The 21,860-nt window shown below is 48.0% G+C and overlaps 1 protein-coding gene across 2 annotated transcripts in view; it reads left to right on the top strand.

The window, feature by feature from the left end:
• The first annotated feature begins 4,730 nt into the window (after nucleotides 1–4,730).
• Nucleotides 4,731–21,860, top strand: part of LOC147718166 (uncharacterized) — a 104,477-nt gene continuing 87,347 nt past the window's right edge. For both annotated transcript variants that reach the window (XM_086919236.1, XM_086919235.1), the window contains exons 1-2: nucleotides 4,731–5,102; nucleotides 12,841–12,951. In XM_086919236.1, the coding sequence (XP_086775362.1) occupies nucleotides 5,051–5,102; nucleotides 12,841–12,951 (163 nt within the window). In that variant the 5' untranslated portion in view covers nucleotides 4,731–5,050. The remainder of the gene's footprint in view (nucleotides 5,103–12,840; nucleotides 12,952–21,860) is intronic.

The following is a 21,860-nucleotide window of genomic DNA, read 5'->3' as shown; positions in this document are numbered from 1 at the left end:
TGGAAACTGTTTTAGTATTCCACTTTGAAATATGCATGTCTCAAGGGTCTGAGAGAGTCTTTTTGCTATACACTTCTATGAAGTAGCATTCTTGGCATAGGTTAAGCCAAGCATAATAGCAAAGAGATGCTAGTCGTCCTTTCTTAGGTGGCATTGTGCTGACTTGGGGCTAGCGGTTCCAAGTCCAAGAGCCATCTGCCGTAGGACACCAAGGGGCATATTTATGAAATTATCGCGCCGCAATTAATCCTGGCTTTCCACATGCGAGATAGGAAAAGGGCAGGGATGCACAGCATGGCATAGGTGCTGGAGGGATGCACAGCATGGCATAGGTGCCGGAGGGATGCACAGCATGGCATAGGTGCCGGAGGGATGCACAGCATGGCATAGGTGCCAGATGGATGCACAGCATGGCATAGGTGCCGGAGGGATGCACAGCATGGCATAGGTGCCAGAGGGATGCGCAGCATGGCATAGGTGCCAGAGGGATGCACAGCATGGCATAGGTGCCAGAGGGATGCACAGCATGGCATAGGTGCCGGAGGGATGCACATCATGGCATGGGTGCCAGAGGGATGCACAGCACAGCATAGGTGCCAGAGGGATGCACAGCACGGCATAGGTGCCTGAGGGATGCACAACATGGCATAGGTGCCAGAGGGATGCACAGCATGGCATAGGTGCCTGAGGGATGCACAGCACGGCATAGGTGCCAGAGGGATGCACAGCATGGAATAGGTGCCGGGGGGGATGCACAGCATGACATAGGTGCCTAAGGGATGCACAACATGCCATAGGTGCCAGAGGGATGCACAGCATGGCATAGGTGCCGGAGGGATGCACAGCATGGCATAGGTGCCGGAGGGATGCACAGCATGGCATAGGTGCCAGAGGGATGCACAGCATGGCATAGGTGCCAGAGGGATGCACAGCATGGCATAGGTGCCAGAGGGATGCACAACATGGCATAGTTGCCGGAGGGATGCACAGCATGGCATAGGTGCCAGAGGGATGCACAGCATGGCATAGGTGCCAGAGGGATGCACAGCATGGCATAGGTGCCGGAGGGATGCACAGCATGGCATGGGTGCCGGAGGGATGCACAGCATGGCATGGGTGCCAGAGGGATGCACAGCATGGCATAGGTGCCGGAGGGATGCACAGCATGGCATAGGTGCCGGAGGGATGCATTGCATAGAGAGGCTGGCATGATGTCTCCAGTAGGCTGGAAAGGTATCCCTGTGTCATCTTTCAGCTCTTAATATGTGAACATCACATCTACAAGCAGCTGATTTTCTGAAGCCAGTGCTTGTTTACTGGATGGCTGGAGGGAGCAGCTGAAGCAGCACAGGGGTTTTGCACAAAGTATATTCATTGCTTTAATGTCCCGATGATGATAATTTGTTGGTATTGCCTCGAGAGTCACAATTCCAACATCTGTCTGATAATTTTGTCCCAATAAACTTTAAATTATTTTATTTATGTAACTGTTTTTGTTAATCCTTAACGATTGTGTATTATGTAAGTACATGTTTATCATCCCTTCCTGGACACCGATCACGACCGAAGAGTCTGCCACGACCATGAAAGGCATCCAGTCAGGGTCACCCAAAGCCCCCTGCCCACGCACATCTACCACAGAGCCGCCATCGCGTCAGAACTACGATGCACTATCAACACCATCTTCAAGACCGGCAGTTTCCCCGACGATTGGAAATGCGCAGAAGTCAGGCCTATGCTCAAGAAGCCCACAGCAGATCCCATGGACCTCAAGAAATACTGGCCCGTCTTGCTCCTCCCCTTTGCTGAAAAAGTCGCTGAGAAGACCGTCAACACAGAACTAACAAGCTTCATCAAAGACAACAGCATCCTCAGCCCTTCTCAATCCGGATTCCGCAGTAACTCCAGCACCGAGACCATCCAACGCACCGCCACAGACATCTGCTCCCTCCTTGACAAAGGCCACAACACAGCCCTGTTCCTAATCGACATGTCTGTAGCATTCAACACTGTCTCTCACGGCACACTCACCGACAGACTACAGAACACCGGCATACAAGGAAGTGCCCTAGACTGGATCCGCTCGGTCACCGGTAGAAGCCAAAGGTTCAGGCTGCCACCTTTTCTCACCAAACCCATGGAAATCAGCTCTGGAGTGCCCAGGGATCTTCTCTCAGCCCAACCCTCTTCAACGTATACATGGCCCCCCTTACCGCCATCGTCAGATAGCACAGCCTCAGCATAGTATCCTACACCAACGACACCCAGCTCATCCTCTCCCTCACCAAAGACCCCACCAATGGCAGACTCAACTTCAAGGAAGGAACGCAGCATGTTGCATCCTGGATGACCAAAAGCAGCGTAAAGCTCAACTCAGAGAAAACAGGAGTCCTCATTCGCAGAACCACCCCAACAGCATGGAATGCCACCTGGTGGCCCACCACCTTTGGCAGCCCCCGATCCCCACGGACCATGCCAGAAACCTCAGCATCGTACTCAACACCTCCCTCTCCATGAACCAACAGGTCAACGCCGTCGCCTCCAGCTGCTACAACACCCTCTGCATCCTCCGTAAGATGTTTACATGGATCCCCCTGACTCAAGGAAGACAGTCACCCACGCACTCATAACCAGCAGACTAGACTATGGAAACACCTTCTATGTTGGTATAGCATATATAGTCTCTACTCCGCAAGATCCAAACGATACAGAACACTGCTACCAGACTCTTCCTCTGCATCCCCGACGCGAACACAGTAGCCAACACCTTTGGGATCTCCACTGACTCCCCACTGAGAAGAGAGTCACCTTCAAGATACTCACCCACGCCTGCAAATGCCTCCACAACACTAGAGCCCAATACCCAAAAGAGAGCTCCGATCCGCCAGCAACACCCTCGCCAAGACCCCACGCACTCTCAGAGACAAAGCAGGGGGAAGAGCCTCCTCCTACATCGCGGCCAAGACCTGGAATGAGCTCCCGACCGACATCAGACGTGCCCCCTCCCTGAACACCTTCAAGAAGGCACTTAAGGTCTGGCTCTTCGGCTGAACACAAATGCACCCCCGCATCATGAGACCCTCACAGGTGAGTGGTGTGCTTACAATCTCCCTGATTGATTGATCAGTGGCAAGTAGTAGGAGAATTCACAGGCCTCAAGGATATTTGCATAATAGGAGCGATAAGTATCTTTTTCAGTGAAAAGAAACATCATGGAGGGGATTTGCAATTTGAGGTGTATGAGAATGATGTACTTCTTTGAGGATATATGACAGAAAGCTATTGCTATGTGTATTTGCAAGAGCACTACCGACTGGGAGGGCAGAGTGGTGGTTCCCAGGGTGCACCAGGGAGAGGAAAGCAACCCCTGCCAGTGATTGGGAGACAGAGCAGAGGAGAGGCTGTGGTAGTGAACCAGACTTGTGAAGCAGTGCTGCTGCTGTAGGGCTACATCACACCTCTCTGAGCTGCACTTCCTGGAAAGCCCTGCCTACAATACTCAAGTTTGAAGGAGACTGGCAAATGCTGAGCCCTTCTTCTCTTTTCCCTTTCCAAACTGAGGTCTATCATCACAGACGGTGGAGGCCTGTCACACTACTCTCATGTTTCAAGGCAGGTGGTTGTGGGGTGGAAGGCACACTAGTGCCTTGCTTGGGGGTTGGGAGGTGGTGATCCTGGGGGCTGGAGTGCCTTGGGTGGGGGAGTGGTGAACACATATTCTATAGTTTTACTATGTCTCCAGGCTTCACAAATGTTTGAAATGGTGCATTTGCAAGAAATGTAAATGTACTTCTACGAACTGTAACGGTCGTAGTTTCATATACCTTTTATGTAGTGCATATTTACTGGGCTGTGGGTGTTGGTTTTCTCTAGGTTACTTTGGGGTTAACTTCGCTAGTTAACCTCGTTAGTGCAGCCGAAACGGCCTGTTAAGACGCTGAGTCTCCTCTGGACTGGTCAAGAGGACGGAGCCCCGGAGCCCCTCGGGAGCAGAGCACAGAGCGGACCTGTCCTGACCAGTCCTGACCAGTGGCGTAACTTTAGCCCCCGCTGCCCCTGTGGTGTGGGGGCGGCTAGATTTCCAGCCCCCCCCCCCCCCCCCAGGCAGCTGAGAACTCCTGACTGTGTCTAGAGTGTTGGGCCCCCTCCTTGTACTTTTCAGGGGTTCCCCCTTAGGTATGGTTACGCCACTGCCCTGTGACCTCAAAACCAAAGCTAACCCCCTTCGGGTTACAGCAGCTAGAACAGGCTCCCTGGGTGGGCCTCCACCCCTGGCCTCGGACTTACAATACACTGTGCACCGACACAGCAGCTACTCCTGAATGTTAGCCTGAGCTGTGCACCCCCCAGGGTGTACAGACCTCCACACTAGTACACAGTCCATACATGAAGTCCAGTTCACCATGGACCAGCCTGAAGAGGTGCAAGAAGTGTATTTTAACTGCTGAGTTCATGCAGACATCAGTGTCTGCCTCGCCTTATTTGCTGTGATTAACCTGCTCATCATGGCAGCCAGGCCCTTTCTGTGCTGCTCATTAAACAATGAATTGCTTTGTCGGCTGGGCGTGGACACGTTTGCGATGAGGAAGTGTTTCAACAAAAGCACATCTTTCAAAGGAAACCCCATCGAACTGGTTCACAAGCACATCTTTCACCGCCCTCCTTATTCCCGCAGCTGTTGCTATATAAACCCAGAGACTCAGAGACACCAGCCAGGTATCCCAGCAGATTGGAAGCCTTCACACTAGGACATCACATGAGAAGGACCCCATACTGAACTCACTCAGAACCCAGCCACAGACACCAAACAAGCAGGAACCCATACTGACCCCACTCAGAACCCTGCCACAGACCCCACACAAGAAGGACCCCATACTGAACTCACTCAGAACCCAGCCACAGACACCAAACAAGCAGGAACCCATACTGACCCCACTCAGAACCCAGCCACAGACACCACACAAGCAGGACCCCACACAGACCACATACAGAACCCTTCCAGAGACCCCACACACATTTGATCAGATTTCTGCTGCTCCGTCTTGAAGCGATGAAGGCTGTGGTGGTCTCCCTCCTGGCTGCTGCCCTCCTCTTTGGGACAGGTAAGGCTGCCCGCCAGATTGTATGGTATGACTCTACCCAGGGGGACTGATTATAGAGGTTCACATACAGAAGTGCATATGTGTGCTGGGCAGACCTGAACACCTATTGTAGCATGTGTGTGGGATGGGAAGAGTTCATCACCTTTAGAGTCACCCGTGCTTGGCTATGTTTGACTGATCACCAACATGTCATCCTGTGTGGGACTGTGTATGACTGGTCACCTATGGATCCACCTGTAGACGCTAGGCAGATTTCATCACCTATAGAAACCTGTTAGTCAAGTCAAGTCAAAGAATTTATATAGCGCACTACATACCCAGAGGGTCTCAAGGCGCTTAGGGAGGGGAGGAGGATTACTTGTCAAATATCCACGTTTTAAGTTGCTTTCTGAATGCTAGGTGGTTCTGGGTAAGGCGAAGGTAAGTGGGGAGTGAGTTCCATGTTTTAGCAGCCAGGTATGAGAAGGATCTGCCTCCCATGGTGGTCTTGTTGATGCGAGGTACAGTGGCGAGGGCTTGGCTGGAAGAACATAGTTGGCGGGAGGGGGTGTAGAAGGACAGTCGTGAGTTGAGGCATTCTGGTCCGATGTCGTAGAGTGATTTGTGTGCGTGGGTTAGCAGTCGGAAAGTGATCCTCTTATTGACGGGTAGCCAGTGGAGGTCTTTCAGGTGACCAGAGATGTTTTCGTTGCGTGGGATGTCTAATATGATCCTGGCTGAGGCGTTTTGGATTCGTTGGAGTTTCTTCTGGAGTTTAGCGGTAGTACCTGCGTAGAGGGTGTTTCCGTAGTCCAGTCGGCTCGTGACCAGAGCATGGGTGACTGTTTTTCTGGTTTCGGTGGGGATCCAGCGAAAGGTTTTTTTGAGCATGCAAAGAATGTTGAAGCAGGATGAGGATACGGCGCTGACTTGTCTGTTCATTGAGAGTGAAGAATCCAGGATAACGCCTAGGTTCCGTGCGTGGTCTGTCGGGATGGGTGCTTTTCCGAGGGCTTCCGGCCACCAAGAGTCGTCCCATGCAGAGGGGGATGTACCTAAGATGAGGACTTCTGTTTTATCTGAGTTCAGTTTCAGACGGCTGTGTTTCATCCATTCGGCAACTTCTTTCATTCCTTCGTGTAGGTTAGTTTTGGCGGTGCTGGGGTCATTGGTGAGAGAAAGGATCAGTTGAGTGTCATCCGCGTAAGAGATGATGTTGAGGTTGTGTTGGCGGGCGATGGCGGCGAGGGGGCTCATGTATACGTTGAAGAGAGTGGGACTGAGTGAGGACCCTTGGGGTACTCCACAGATGACTTACGTGGCCTCGGACTTGAATGGTGGAAGGTGGACTCTCTGGGTTCTTCCGGTGAGGAACGAGGTGATCCATTCAAGTGCTTTTCCTTGGATTCCGATGTTTCTGAGGCGTTGTAAAAGGGTGCTGTGGCAGACTGTGTCGAAGGCTGCAGAGAGGTCGAGGAGGATGAGGGCGACTGTGTCTCCATTGTCCAGTAGAGTTCGAATGTCGTCTGTTGCTGCGATGAGGGCGGTCTCAGTGCTGTGCTTTGCTCGGAAGCCAGATTGTGAGGAGTCGAGGGATTTGTTGGCTTCGAGGAAAGCGGCGAGCTGGTTGTTGACAGCTTTCTCGATTACTTTGGCCGGGAATGGAAGGAGCAAAATGGGGCGGTAATTTTTGAGTTCGGTGGGGTCCGCTGTGGGTTTTTTCAGAAGGGCGGTGAGTTCAGCGTGTTTCCAGCTTTCCGGGAAGGTGGCGGAGTTGAAGGAGCAGTTGATGACGTCTTGGAGGTGCGGTGCTATGACGGAGTCTGCTTTGTTGAAGATGTGGTGAGGACATGGGTCTGTGGGGGATCCTGAGTGGATGGAGTTCATCAGGCGGATGGTGTCCTCAGTGGAGATTGGGTTCCAGTCGTTAAGGGTGTTCAAGGGGGGAGAATGTTCAGCATATGGTTGGGTGGGTTGGTCTCCGGGTTGGTTGTCGAAGCTGTTGTGGATGTCTGCAATTTTGTTGTGGAAGAATGAGGCTAGGGAGTCGCAGAGGACTTGAGAGGGGGTGATGTCGTTGGAGTTGGCCGAGGGATTAGTAAATTCCGTGACAATGTTGAAAAGTTCCTTGCTGTTGTGGGCGTTGTTGTCAAGTCGATCCTTGAATGCTGTTTTCTTGGCCTTTCGGATTAGTTGGTGGTGTGTGCGGGTGGCGTTTTTGAAGGCGTCCTTGGTGCTAGTGGTTGGGTCTTTTTTCCAGGCCTTTTCAAGGGAGCGGCAGAGTTAGACACTTTATCACATATCTGCTGACGAGATCAACCTGTGGAGCTCTGCAGAACTTATCACTTATAGAAGTAACCCTGTAGTCTTTGCATGACTGATCAATCACCTATGGATATACATGTGTGGCTGTGCGGAATTCATCAACTACTGGACAAGCTGTGCATGAAAGGTCAGCTCTGGATCTGCCAGTGAGGGCAGTGCTGAACACATCACCTATAGATTGCAACCTATCATGCCTGTATGACTGGTATGCTGTGGGCTATATTGGTATATTTCCTATGCAGAAATCATCAACTACAGAACTGGCTGTGTGAAGCTGTACATGAACGGTCGGTCAGCTCTGAATGTACTAGTGAGGGCTGTGCTGAGCATATCACCATTCAATGTTACACTATAGTGTCTGTATGACTGGCCACCTGTGGGTAATATTGTATAGGCTGTGTAGAAATTGTCAACTACAGGACGATCTATGTATGAAAGGTCAGCTCTGGACCTGCCAGTGATGTCTGTGCTGAACTCATCCCCTACGGATCGAACTCTATAGTGTTTGCATGACTGGTCGCCTGTGGATATATTTGTGTATGGTATGCAGAAATAATCAACTACAGAACTGGCTGTGTGAAGTTGAGTATGAAAAGTCACCTCTGAATCTACTAGTGAGGGCTGTGCTGAGTGCATCACCTATATATTTCACCCTATAGTGTCTGTATGACTGGCCACCTGTGCATTATATTGTGTAGGCTGTCCAGAAATCATCAACTACAGGAGTAGCTATGTATGAAAGGTCAGCTCTAGACCTGCCTGTGAGGGCTGTGCTGAGCTCATTATCAATACATCGGACCCTATAGTGTCTGTATGACTGGTCCCCTGCGGGGTTTATTTGTGTATGCTGTGCAGAATTCATCTTATGCAGAACTAGCTGTGTGAAGCTGTATAGGAACGGTCAGCCCAGCATCTTCCTGTGCAGGCTGCGTCAAGCTCATTACTAAAACTTCTATATCTGTGGGTGTTGTGTGACTGGTAATATAGGGATATACCATCTGAAGTTTGTGCAACACTCATCCCTACAAATCTACCTGTATGTGCTTTGTATGACTAGTCACCTATGGATATGCCTGTGCAGGATGTGCAGAACCCGATGCCCTATAGCTCTAGCCATGTGTGCTTTCTATAACTGGTCATACATAAGTAGGATACATATCTAGCGATGGGCAGCTGTGTCTGATTTGGTGAGCTAAGGATCTAGAAATGGGGGCCCTGCAGAACTCTACAATGTGTGGAACTCATCACCTATAGATATCCTTGCACTGGAGTGTGCCAAACTCATCACCTATAAATGTACCTGTGTGGGCTTGTAGATACTCTTGTGTGGGGCTGTGCAGAGCCTGTCACCTACAGATGATCTTGTGTGAGACATTTGAGAGCAGATCATCTATATATGATCTTGTTTGGGGTTTTGCTGAGCTCATCATCTATAGATAATCTTGTGTGGGGCTGTGCAGAGCCTGTCACCTACAGATGATCTTGAGTGAGACATTTGAGAGCAGATCATCTATAGATGATCTAATTAGGGGCTGTTCGATTTTACACTTGCAGATGGTCTTGTGTGGGGCTCTGCCGATTCATCACCTGCAGATGATCTTGTGTGGGGCTCTGCCGATTCATCACCTGCAGATGATCTTGTGTGGGGCTCTGCCGATTCATCACCTGCAGATGATCTTGTGTGGGGCTCTAACGATTCATCACCTGCAGATGATCTTGTGTGGGGCTCTAACGATTCATCACCTGCAGATGATCTTGTGAGGGGCTCTGCTGATTCATCACCTGCAGATGATCTTGTGTGGGGCTCTAACGATTCATCACCTGCAGATGATCTTGTGAGGGGCTCTGCCGATTCATCACCTGCAGATGCTCTTGTGTGGGGCTCTGCCGATTCATCACCTGCAGATGATCTTGTAAGGGGCTCTGCCGATTCATCACCTGCAGATGATCTTGTGTGGAGCTGTGCAGAACTCATCATTTATAGATGATCTTGTGTGGGGCTGTTCCGATTCATCACCTGCAGATGATCTTGTATGGGGCTCTGCCGACTCATCACCTGCAGATGATCTTGTGTGGGGCTGTTCCGATTCATCACGTGTGGATGATCTTGTGTGGGGCTGTTCCGATTCATCACCTGCAGATGATCTTGTGTGGGGCTGTTCCGATTCATCACCTGCAGATGATCTTGAGTGGGGCTCTGCCGATTCATCACCTGCAGATGATCTTGTGTGGGGCTCTAACGATTCATCACCTGCAGATGATCTTGTGAGGGGCTCTGCCGATTCATCACCTGCAGATGATCTTGTATGGGGCTCTGCCGATTCATCACCTGCAGATGCTCTTTTGTGGGGCTCCGCCGATTCATCACCTGCAGATGATCTTGTGTGGAGCTGTGCAGAAGTCATCATTTATAGATGATCTTGTGTGGGGCTGTTCCGATTCATCACCTGCAGATGATCTTGTGTGGGGCTCTGCCGATTCATCACCTGCAGATGATCTTGTGTGGGGCTCTGCCGATTCATCACCTGCAGATGCTCTTTTGTGGGGCTCTGCCGATTCATCACCTGCAGATGCTCTTTTGTGGGGCTCCGCCGATTCATCACCTGCAGATGATCTTGTGTGGAGCTGTGCAGAACTCATCATTTATAGATGATCTTGTGTGGGGCTGTTCCGATTCATCACCTGCAGATGATCTTGTGTGGGGCTCTGCCGATTCATCACCTGCAGATGATCTTGTGTGGGGCTCTGCCGATTCATCACCTGCAGATGATCTTGTGTGGGGCTCTGCCGATTCATCACCTGCAGATGACCTTGTGTGGGGCTCTGCTGAATTATCACCTGCAGATGACCATGTGTGGGGCTCTGCCGATTCATCACCTGCAGATGATCTTGAGTGGGGCTGTGCAGAACTCATCATTTATAGATGATCTTGTGTGGGGCTGTTCCGATTCATCACCTGCAGTTGATCTTGTGTGGGGCTCTGCCGATTCATCACCTGCAGATGATCTTGTGTGGGGCTCTAACGATTCATCACCTGCAGATGATCTTGTGTGGGGCTGTTCCGATTCATCACCTGCAGATGACCATGTGTGGGGCTCTTCCGATTCATCACCTGCAGATGATCTTGAGTGGGGCTCTGCCGATTCATCACCTGCAGATGATCTTGTGTGGGGCTGTTCCGATTCATCACCTGCAGTTGATCTTGTGTGGGGCTCTGCCGATTCATCACCTGCAGATGACCATGTGTGGGGCTCTGCCGATTCATCACCTGCAGATGATCTTGAGTGGGGCTCTGCCGATTCATCACCTGCAGATGATCTTGTGTGGGGCTGTTCCGATTCATCACCTGCAGATGATCTTGTGTGGGGCTGTTCCGATTCATCACCTGCAGATGATCTTGTGTGGGGCTGTTCCGATTCATCACCTGCAGATGATCTTGTGTGGGGCTCTGCCGATTCATCACCTGCAAATGATCTTGTGTGTGGCTGTTCCGATTCATCACCTGCAGATGATGTTGTTTGGGGCTGTGCAGAGCTCATCATCTGCAGATGATCGTGTATGGGGCTGTGTAGAGCGTGTCACTTACAGGTGACCTTATTTGTGTGGCTGCGCAGAGCTCATCATCAAAAGATAATATTGTCAGTGATTATGTAGAGCCCGTCACTTACAGATGATCTTGCGTGGGGCTGTATAGATGTCATCATCTATAGATGAACTTGTGTGGGACTGCACAGAACTGATAACCTATAGATGATCTTCTGTGGGGAAGCATAGAACTGAACATTTATATATGATATTGTGTGGGGCTTTACAGAGCAAACCATCTATAGATGATATTGTGTATGGCTGTATGGAGCTGAACATCTATAGATGAACTAGTGTGGGACTGCACAGAACTGATCACCTATAGATGATCTTCTCTGGGGCAGTATAGAGCTGAACATCTGTATTGTGTGCGTCTGTGTGGAGCCCTTCTCCCACAGACACCCTGGTGTAGACTGGACAGAGCAGACACTCAGTCTCAGCCTCGGGAGGGGGTGCATTCACCAAATCTCACTGGTGCTCACATTCTGCGTCCTTAATGTGTGTCCTGTGACTCACCTAAATGACAATCTGACTCTCTGCCCACTGACGCTTGGTCCAACTGGATGAGTGACCCTTCTTGGGTGTGGTTGTTCACCTTGCTACTACAGGGCAGAGTCACATATGAGCTGTAAGTAGACTTTTCCACACATGAGCTTATTAGTTCCCCTACAGGGCGTCTCCACATTGGTCAGAGCTCTTCCTGGTTTTCGTCTGCTTCTCTTGTCTATCTTCCCACCAGTCCTCACGCCCCAAAATATCTCTGGCCAGGAGATGGAATCAACACGGAGCTAGTCAAGGCTCCACTACATGAAAGTCCACAAGGAGATTAATGTACTCTCTCAAACTGCAGAGAACCTATAGCAACCCCCTTTACTAGATCCTGGATGAAGAAACTATTAAATACAGAAAATATTTAAACCCTTCACCGCAGCGTGAATTCTGACGCGGGGCGAGGTGTTTGGAGGTGAGCATGGTGCTGCTGTGCTCATGACGGAATCACGCCGTCAAGAGTTACCGACGGCGTGTGCTCATGACGGTGTGGTACCGTCTTGGCCCCACCCGCTCATTGATTTGGCCACACAGCCTGGGAATTAATGCCACGTGGAAGGAGCGGCAGCCGCATGACATGTGGGCAAAAGCAAAACTGGTCCCCGCCCTACCGCTGCAGTACCCCTGGGGGACCATGCAATGCTGTCCTCAGCCAGGGCCTGGTTCATAGCAGCAAAGCTGGGTGCAGGACACACCTGGCTACACGCAGAGCCCAGGGCAGACAGGGCACCCACCGCCCTTCCCCTCCTCCCACAAGGATCACAAACAGCTCCATGCCCTCATCACCTAGAGAGAGCCAGGGGTCCTGGCCAGGAGCTGGGTCTGGGTCCATGAACCCTCCCAGTCCTGCCATTGTCTACTTAGATACTTAAGCAGCTCCAGGGTTAGAGCGGTGCATGGTGGGGCTGTGCGCCCCCTCCCTCCTCACCCACATGACAGCAAGTAGTTGAAGACATGCTCTGCCCAACCTTGCCTTGCCACTCTCTGCCCCTCCTGCCCCCAGCCCTCCACCCCTGACGCCACGACAACCCTGCTGAGACTTTGCAGCTGCTGAGAGCAAACAGAAGCTCTTGCTGTATGTTACACTATCCTCTAAGGTGGCCAGTGTTTATGGGGTGGGCAGTCATTTTCCATTGTGGGGATAAAACTCAACACCAAATTCTTCTAAACTCAAATGCAATCAGTTATGTGTGAACAATATGTAAGGCAAAATGAAGGATGGAACTAATGGAAGAGGAACAGCACTGGGGAGCTCAGCACTTCTGCATATGTCACTTATGTTTTTTTTTTCCCTTTTCAGCTCACTCCTTGAAGTGCTATGTGTGTGATGCCACCACTGGGAGCTGCAACACTCAGAGCACCTGTGGAGTGGGGGCAGATAAGTACTGTGCCTCAGGGTCCATTACATCAGGTAAGTGAGGTCCGGCTCGCCCTTAATTCATTTACTTCCAGCAGCTAACAACTCTTGGGAACTAAATATTAATCCTACCAAAAAACTGCTAGGGGGAATCACCTTAGAAGACAATCGCAACATGGCGGCACAGGTGAACATAGTCGGCTCCTCCCACTTACACATGCTATGCATCCTCAAACAAATCTTCTTATGGATTCCCAAGAGCACTAAATATACGGCCACTCAAGCCCTGGTCACCAGCACACTTGACTACAGCAACACAGTGTATGCCGGAATCCCCAACCACCTCCTCCACCATCTTCAGACCATCCAGATCGCCACTGCTAGACTATTCCTGGATCTCCCATTGCACGTGCACATCACACCTCAGCTCAGTGATCTCCACAGCTGCAGATACACAATCAATGCCTATTCAAACTCCTCACACTCGCATACAAGGCACTGCACAACACTGGACCAGCCTACCTCAACTACCACTGCTACTTCCACCAGCCCAGCAGACACCTACACTCTGCCTCACTCGCTCTTGCACACACACCTTGCATCTGCAAAAGCAGAAGAGGTGGCCAAGCCTTGACCTACCTCACACCCTGTGGAACACCACCCTCCACACACGGCGTTCTCCTTCTCGCTTCTTGAATTCTGCAAGAAGCTGAGGACCTGGCTCTTCAACTAACGCCCAGCAGAAGACCTCCACGCATGCTCCAGCACCTGGACACCCCTCGGTGATAAGTCCTACTTTACAAATCCTCATTACATCACTTAACAAAACATAACATAACATCAATTTGCAATATTCTGAGCTTGATATTTTTAAATATTTCTTTCAAATATGCCTGCAGTGACAGCTCCTCATTCTTGCAAACATTCTTCTGCAAAAAAAGGTTTTCGTTAAATATTTTTATTTGCATGAACAAAATAAATTAATAAGAGTTTTTTCCTCAGCAAAACCTATTTTTCTTTTTTTTACACCAGTTAACAAACAAAGCAATTCCATTTATTAGTTTTTTTTGTTGAATTTTAGGAAATTAACGAAAGTAAACATTTGCAGTTTTGTACAAACATAAACGCACAGGGGGCAGTTCTACAAGAAAGTGCCGCAGCGCGGCACCGCAAGCCCTTTGGCTGCACAACGCTGCAGCACTTTCAGAGCACAGGAATGTGACATATTTACAATAATATGTTGCATTCCTGTGCTCTCCCCTGCGCTGGCGCACAAACAGCTGCCAAGCACCAGCGCAGGCACTCTTGCACCAAGAACACCTCGCCATGGGGAGATTGTTTTGGTGCAGGAAGGGGGACTTTCCTGCACAAAAACAATCACTAAAGGCCTTTTCCTCTTTCAATGTGTGCTGTAGAATGCAACATGCATTGAAAGAGGAAAAAACAAGATGAAATTAAATCATTTCTCCTCGTTGCGCCTCCCTATGCCACCTCTAGGGTGGTGTAGCATTCTGACGCAATTCCAGATTTACGATTTCTCTGGAGATGTGTCTTGTTCCATGGGTGTTGCGTGGGAACACCCACAACAACACCCATGGAACGCCCCTTCAATGCAAAGTGTTACGTGTGGAGGGGCCGTATTTACAAGGAGAGAAAAAGTCACGCAGGGTGGCTTTTCTTGTCCGTGTAAATATGGAAGAGCCCCCTGCGCCTCCAGTACGCCATGAAAAGTGACGTACTGGTGGCTAAGGGGGCTTGTAAATCTGCCCAGAATCTTTAGCTATAAATGTTAATGAATTACCAGAAAGATAGATGCCAGAAAACTTCTTCTAAAGAACAGCTTTATTTGGGTTGAAGACATAAAATTTAGCTAGAAAAATTAAGGGTGTACACTCAATCTCGATTGTTCAAAGTTGTTTCCAGTGTTATATTTCACTTTGCCAAAGTTAGCTGTTTATCCCACTGACCAGTTCAGGGACTTTATTTCTGAGCTGATAGAATCCACTCAAAGCCTAATGCAAGCCACAAAGTGAAATTCACTCTCCCCATGGAATTTCTTGGTCATCTTGCACTGGAGAAACTGAGGGGTATATTGTGCGGGGTCTGGTGATTCTGATTGCACTGGCCTAACGCAGGCCCCTGCAGCCCATGGAGTGCAGGTGTCAACAGGTTTGTCTGGGCAAGATTTGATTAATCCGTTCCATTCTAGAAAAAATTCTAATCACGCACTGTTTTCTTTTTTATGTAGGGTGTTTATAATAATTTTTCGGACACTCTGTTTGAAAGAGTGAGTGAACAAACAACAGCCAACACGTGTTTCACCCCTTTCCATGGCCGTCCGGCCTGGGGCTTTCTCGGGGCTGTACATATATATACGTTTGGTGAGATAGGAAAAGGAAGGATGAAAGTGAGATTAGTAAGTTTATGTAGTAGCCAAGGGAAAGCAATATAGTTAAAATGAAGGGCGAAAGTGTGACAGAAGGTGGGGAGGAGAAGGGGGGTATAAACAAGGGGAGGGAAGGTACACAACGACAGTAGGATATTTATGTTATTAGAAATTTGAGGTTAAATTAGTAAATGTAAGATATGAGAGACAGACAGAGAGAAGGCAGAAGGAATGGTTTTAAGATAGTTATACAAGGGTAAGGGAGGTTGGGATTTGATAGGACATACAGACAAGATCCAAGATAGTTATTAAAGTAAAGAAGGCAGGGGAAGGAATTAGGGAAAGCAATAGGAGGAATGGTGAGTGTTTGGTTAGCAGAATTCAGATTGACACTGACATAATTTGAATTTGACTGGATAATGAGCATATCAATAAGTAATGAGCCAGGAGTGTTATGAGCTATGAGCCAGGAGTGTTACACAGACCCTTGGGACACCGGATGGGCCTGAGGCCACGTGCGGAAGGGTTTGGTGCAGGGTCAAGGGCTATGAGCCAGGAGTGTTACCCATACCCCAGGGACACCGGATGGACCTGAAGCCATGTGCAGCAAGGTTTGGTGCCGGGTCAAGTGCTATGAGCCAGGATTGTTACCCAGACACTGTGGGACACCAGATGGGCGTGAGGCCATGTGCAGCAGGGTTTGGTGCAGGGCAAAAGTCCTTGCACTCAACCTACAGAAGGCTGTCAGTCCCAGCTATGGACAGCCTTTAGGCATATCTGGCATGGGCTGGGTATAGGGCCTGGCATGTACTAATGACTGTGGTACTGATTAATGACCTGGCATATTATTTGATAGGCTGTTATCATCGGTTTTCAAATCTCAGTAAATACGAGAAATGAGATGAGAGGCAAACATCATAGCTTAAAGTTTTGCAACTTACTATGCTGTTCTATATTCCCCATCCACTACACATACATCAACTGAGTAGGCAGAATTTATGGCTGATCCCCCTGTAGAGGTGGACCTCAGCAAAGCCTACCAGTGCTAGGGCTTCGCCCTTCTGTGCACACAAGTCCTCCGACCAGAAAATAGAAGTTGGCACAGAAGCTGAAATAGTAAAAAGATATTCTATTAACCTCATGAGGTGGAACTACATTCACACAACACCCTTTGGTAGTGTATGAAGTAGCACAAGGAGTAGAAGAACAATATCTCTTTTATACCCACACAGGAGCTCAAAAGAAGGCGGTACAAACCCACATAGGAGAGTTACATACATAAATGGTCATACAAAGAATGCACAGTCAACAGTAAAGGAAGAGCTAGCAGTTGCTTTCTTTGGTAAAAACAACCTGACAGGTACAGACTAGAGAAGGTGCAAGGGCAGCTACAGATTCTTCTGTGCATGTGCAGAGTAGCATAGTCTAAGTATAGCCAGTTCTTTGAGCAGAGCACAAGGACAAACAACAGAGAAAAAGGAAAGAGCACATGGCGAGCACATGGCTAACTAAATTGGCTGCCCGAAACAACATGGCTTCAGGTGAATGCTAACAGTGATCTCTTACAAAATTCCACAGACAGCCCTTTTAGCATTAGCTGGAGACATTCCCCTTCTAGAGAAGTCTAAATATACGTCATGTACATCGATTTGCATCAATTGATCAATTTCTGTCTAATGAGTGCTGGGCATTCATTTGTGCAATATTACTTTTAGTAGGTGTACAGGCAGTAATACAGATGGAGCAAAGCATTGGACCACATTGTATACATAGGCAGCATGTCAGCAGAATTGCAAATAACATACATAAAACTGTCAAGAATTTCCAGCCCCAGGTGACAAACAGTGTCCAAAACCAACTAGCGAATGTCCATGTGCCAGTACCAGAGTAGATCTCAGCAGCAATTTTATGCAGTTTAGAGATCGAATAAAAAACTGAAGGGGCATGATCCGGTATGTATACACAACAGCTACTTCCGATGATGCAATATGCACCACCTCGATCAGCCAAAACTACATCTAGTACCATACGATTTTGGAGCACCACAATACTCGCAATTTGCAGTTCCTCTGTGATGTTTCCAAGTACCATAGCTGTCTGGTTGGTCAGCTTCCACGACACGAGCCAATCACCTGATTTTCCTGCTGTTCAAGGCAGCACCAACAAAGAAGAACAGCCCCAAATTGAAATCAACATTTTGCTGTAGTGCAGTGTCAGTCTGGTCCACCTCATCATTACTTATTGTTCGTTTTTATCTGTTCTTAAAAATGCCATCAAATAACCAATAGTCCTTATGATATGATGCAGGTGCCAAAAACACAGAAGGTAACAAAAAGGACACATAACAGACTCCAGACCATCCAACAGGTAGATGGTAGTATCCCTTGTTCCCCCAGATGAAATATGTATTATGAGAAGACATAAAACTACTATTGTTACTGCCCTCAATTGTCAAAACCTGAGTACATTCGCTTCTTCCCACTGGAATTTTCCCAACACTGTTCACACACAAATCTGCTCGGCTCTAGTGACAGCTGTAACAAATGGTCTATTAACCTTGGTAGTTCGAGCATTTGGGTACACATAATGTCTGGAAGCATTTCCTGGTCGGTACTCCTCCCACTCCTATTTAGTCCCTTTAGCTTGTGGGTCACCTTCTTCATCAGGATTACATGCTTTATTAAGATAATAGTTTATTCTCCCTACAGTCATACCAGTAACGTTAGCCACTTGAGAAGCCAATAGAAAGGCAAACCAGGCTTGACAAGAGCCGTTATGGGAAAAGTGTAGAGAAATTAAAGGTGTTCCTCCCTTTTTCTGATGACCTGGCATCATTCCACACACTCAACAGTTAGTAATGTTCGTAGCATTGTGCGTGTGGTGCAACATCGGGATGAACTTGTTCAGATAAGACTGTCTATGCTTCTGCTCATTATAAGAGAGAGTAAAATAGTGATGTTCAATGGGTGCCGGAGTAGTGGCAGTCAGAACTTGTCAAGCAGGAGCCACTTCCTCTAGAACCCAAGTTATCACTGCCATAGTGACCACAGTGACAATAAAACCAGCACTGCACATTATCCTTTTATCACAGATCCTTGCAGCAGTTGATGTTTTCTCCTTAGGCATATTCATCTCGTTGTTGAAGTAACAAAAATTGTTGGAGCTCTAAAGTCCTGGGCAGCCTTTGGTTTCTTCACCGAGGCTTAAGATGGGTGTCACTACCCCAAAAGATGCCCCCACCCCTTTAGCACAGTCTCTCACTAACCCTGGACGATTGCTCAACCAGTCTTTTTCGACACTGGAGTGTCTTTCCGGGGTCACAGTTTGTATCAGCATATACCAGGGATCGTGTGGTCCAGGAAGACTTCTGCAGGTTCTTCAGGTGATATGGCTTGGCCTTTCTCTGTGTCCAGGATGTATTGATGGTCGATTGGGGCAGCAGGTTCCACCAGGGTATACAGCACCTTTTTGCAGTGGGTAGAATGCACCCAGTTCCTCCTGTTCGTCACTCGGACTGCAGTTCTCGTCGCCAGGAGTACTTGCTCTGGGCTGCATCACCTAGGCTTCATGCTGCTCGACCTCTCTAAGGATCAGACCATTACATGGTCCCCGGGCCGGAGTCTATGTCTCTCACCTACAGACCTGTTAGGAAGAGCTTCTCAAACCTGTTGATGAATAGAAATCAAGCTGTCAGTCAACTGTGATAGGTAGTCACTCATCAAAACACATGGTACAACATGTATGGTGCGTGGCTTAGGAATTCCCCAAATATTCATAGGCCTTCCAAATACCACCTCAAATGGTGTAAGGCGAGATCGTGAATGTGGCACTGATCTAATAGACAACAGTGCTAAGGGTAGTGCATCAGGCTATTTCAAAGAAGTAGAATCCTGGATTTTAGCTAGCTTCAGCTTGAGAGTAGCATTGTATCTCTTCACTAGCCCTGCTGATTGTGGATGGAAGGCAGTATGAAACTTCTGCTTAATCCCTATTCCTTTCAGGACATATTCAACAACTTGCCCAACAAAATGCGGTCTATTATCACTCCATAAAAGTTTGCAAACACCAAATCTGGGGAAGAATTCTTTAAGAAGCACCTTTGCTGAAGGAAGAGATGTATTATCCTTTGTAGGGTACGACTCTATCCACTTACTGAAGGCACATACCACTACTAGAACATATTTTAGATTATTACAGCATTCAAGCTGGATGTAATCCATTTGTTAAACTTCAAAATGTGCAGTTGGTATAGCAAACCCTCCTGTAGGAGTTTGTGTCCCTTTACCGGGATTGTACTGGAGACAAATCAAGCAGGACTGTACTGTTTTTTCAGCTGCGCCGGCAATTTCTGGGGGCCCATTATAAACATGGGGGAATCCAATACCAATTCCTGGACTTGGGTGCAATTCGATAAAGAAAACAATGGTCCTTAAACCAATCCTTCACAAGTCTAAATTAATTATACTAATCCAATCTTTCTGAGCTTGTGAATTCTTACCGCTCATAGAGTTATCAAATCAAACAAAAGAAAAGGAAAACAAATGTGCAACACCCAAACATATATGGAAACATATCAATTTATTCCGTCATATTGGAGAATTTCAATGTAATCAATACAGTTTCATTAAAGGTTGCGCCAATAAGAAGCGTGCTCCCAAACTTGCGTAAGCAATTTCGTTATCCAGGAATCTCCAACATGTGATGGCCCATGTGCCATATGAATCATAGGTTGTAAAGAGACTGTGGTCCACTTGGTCATGTCTTTATTTCTCCAACAACCCTCATCATCCAATGTTCCCTCCTTAGACCATTGCTCAAGTTCTTCTGCAGAAGCAGATCTCTGCATGTCTAGCACTTCCTGCCTAACATAATGCCAACGTTCAGCCTGTGACTTTACAACATACATAGATGTGGTGCTTCACTGCATTGCAGTTTCACGGGCTGTGTGATCTGCAAAGGCATTGCCTTGTCCTATTTTATCGGTCACTTTCTTGTGTGTGCTACAATTAACAATTGCTAATTTCTTCGGGCATGTCAAGGCAGTCAGAAGATTGTGTACCAACTCTCCATGCATTATTTGCATCCTGTGGGATGTAAGAAAGCCTCTTTTCTTCCAGAGTAACCTAAAATCAAGAGCCACTCCAAAAGCATAGCGGCTATCTGTATAAATGTTCACAGACAAGTCAGTACTAAGTTCACACGCTCTTGCCAAAGCTATTTGCTCAGCTGCCTGAGCTGACTTCTGTGGAATACGAGCTGCCTCATCTAACATCTGAAGTGTTGTAATTGCATATGCAGCTGATGTCTTGCCATCTGGTAATTTCAAACAGGACCCATCAACCCACATTTATCCATCAACATTTGAGAGGGGCGTATCTTGCAAGTCGACACAACACTTTGCGTTGACTTGCAAGATATGCCCCCCTCTTACTGTTCCTCAGTAAGGAATGTACAATCATGAGGCTCTTGTGACTGAGACTGAGTCGCTGGATATGGCAACAAAGTAGCTGGATTCAGGGTTGAACATCTTTTCAAGATGACATGAGGGGCCCAGAGTGTCAATTTGTATCCTGTCAACCTAGCACTAGTTAAATGCTGTGCTTTAGTTTGCTTTAAAAGGGGATCAACTGCATGGGGAACTAACATCAACAGTCTATGTGAAAAGACTATCCCTTCACTCTGCAGATTAGACACAGCTGCCGCTGTGACAGAACGGAAACACTCAGGCAATTCTCTAGCAACTGGATCAAGAACAGCTGAAAAATAGGCACAAGTACGTAGCTTGTCACCGTGTGTCAATACTAAAACTGAAAGCACAAACCATCCCTCTCATGTACATAGAGTGTAAAAGCCTTAGTGTAGTCTGGAGTGCCTAATACTGGTGCAGAACAGAGAGCTTGTGGTTACAGTTGGAAAACATTCTGGTATTCAGTCGTTCATGCAGGAGGCATTGGAGTGTCTTTAGTCAGAAGAGCCAACACAGGTTTAACAATGTGTGAGAAGCCTAAAATCCATTGCCTACTAAAAGAAGTAAGACCAATGAATGCACAAACATCTTTCTGAGTACGGGGCACTGGTGGGTATAGAATAGCTTGAATGCGGTCTGGTGTAAGTGGGGAGCCCTTGTAACCAATTGTTTAGACAAGGGGCTACGAGTAGCTCCTGTATCAACCAGACACCAATCAGTAGAACCCAAAACATGTGCATGGACATAGGGACCCTTCTGATCTACTGGGACTTCAACTGATTTCTTACACCAACCTAGGCATTCCTATGCATAAGCAGAGTCCTTCAAATTTGAATTCAAATAATCAGATATTTGATAATGATTGCGCCTGTCAAATGTGTTAAAAGAATTTGTCGGATGCCCAACAGTCTCAAATCTAGCACGATCATCCATACCTCCCCTATGTACTGGATTCCCCAGGCAGCCTCTCATTTGTCCCCGACCACGCTGATACTGCTGAGTGCACAAACGAGGACATTCAAAAGCCCAATGTCCAGTCTCCCTACAATAAGCACATTGATCAGTAGACAAAGTAGCTCGGAAAAAAGAGGGTGTACGTGGGCGATTCAT

This window comes from Lissotriton vulgaris, chromosome 4_2 (genome assembly GCF_964263255.1).
Source record: "Lissotriton vulgaris chromosome 4_2, aLisVul1.2, whole genome shotgun sequence".
NCBI classification, from domain to species: Eukaryota; Metazoa; Chordata; class Amphibia; order Caudata; family Salamandridae; genus Lissotriton; species Lissotriton vulgaris.
The sequence above is the reverse complement of the archived record's forward strand: the minus strand, read 5'-3'. Positions and strand labels throughout refer to the sequence as shown.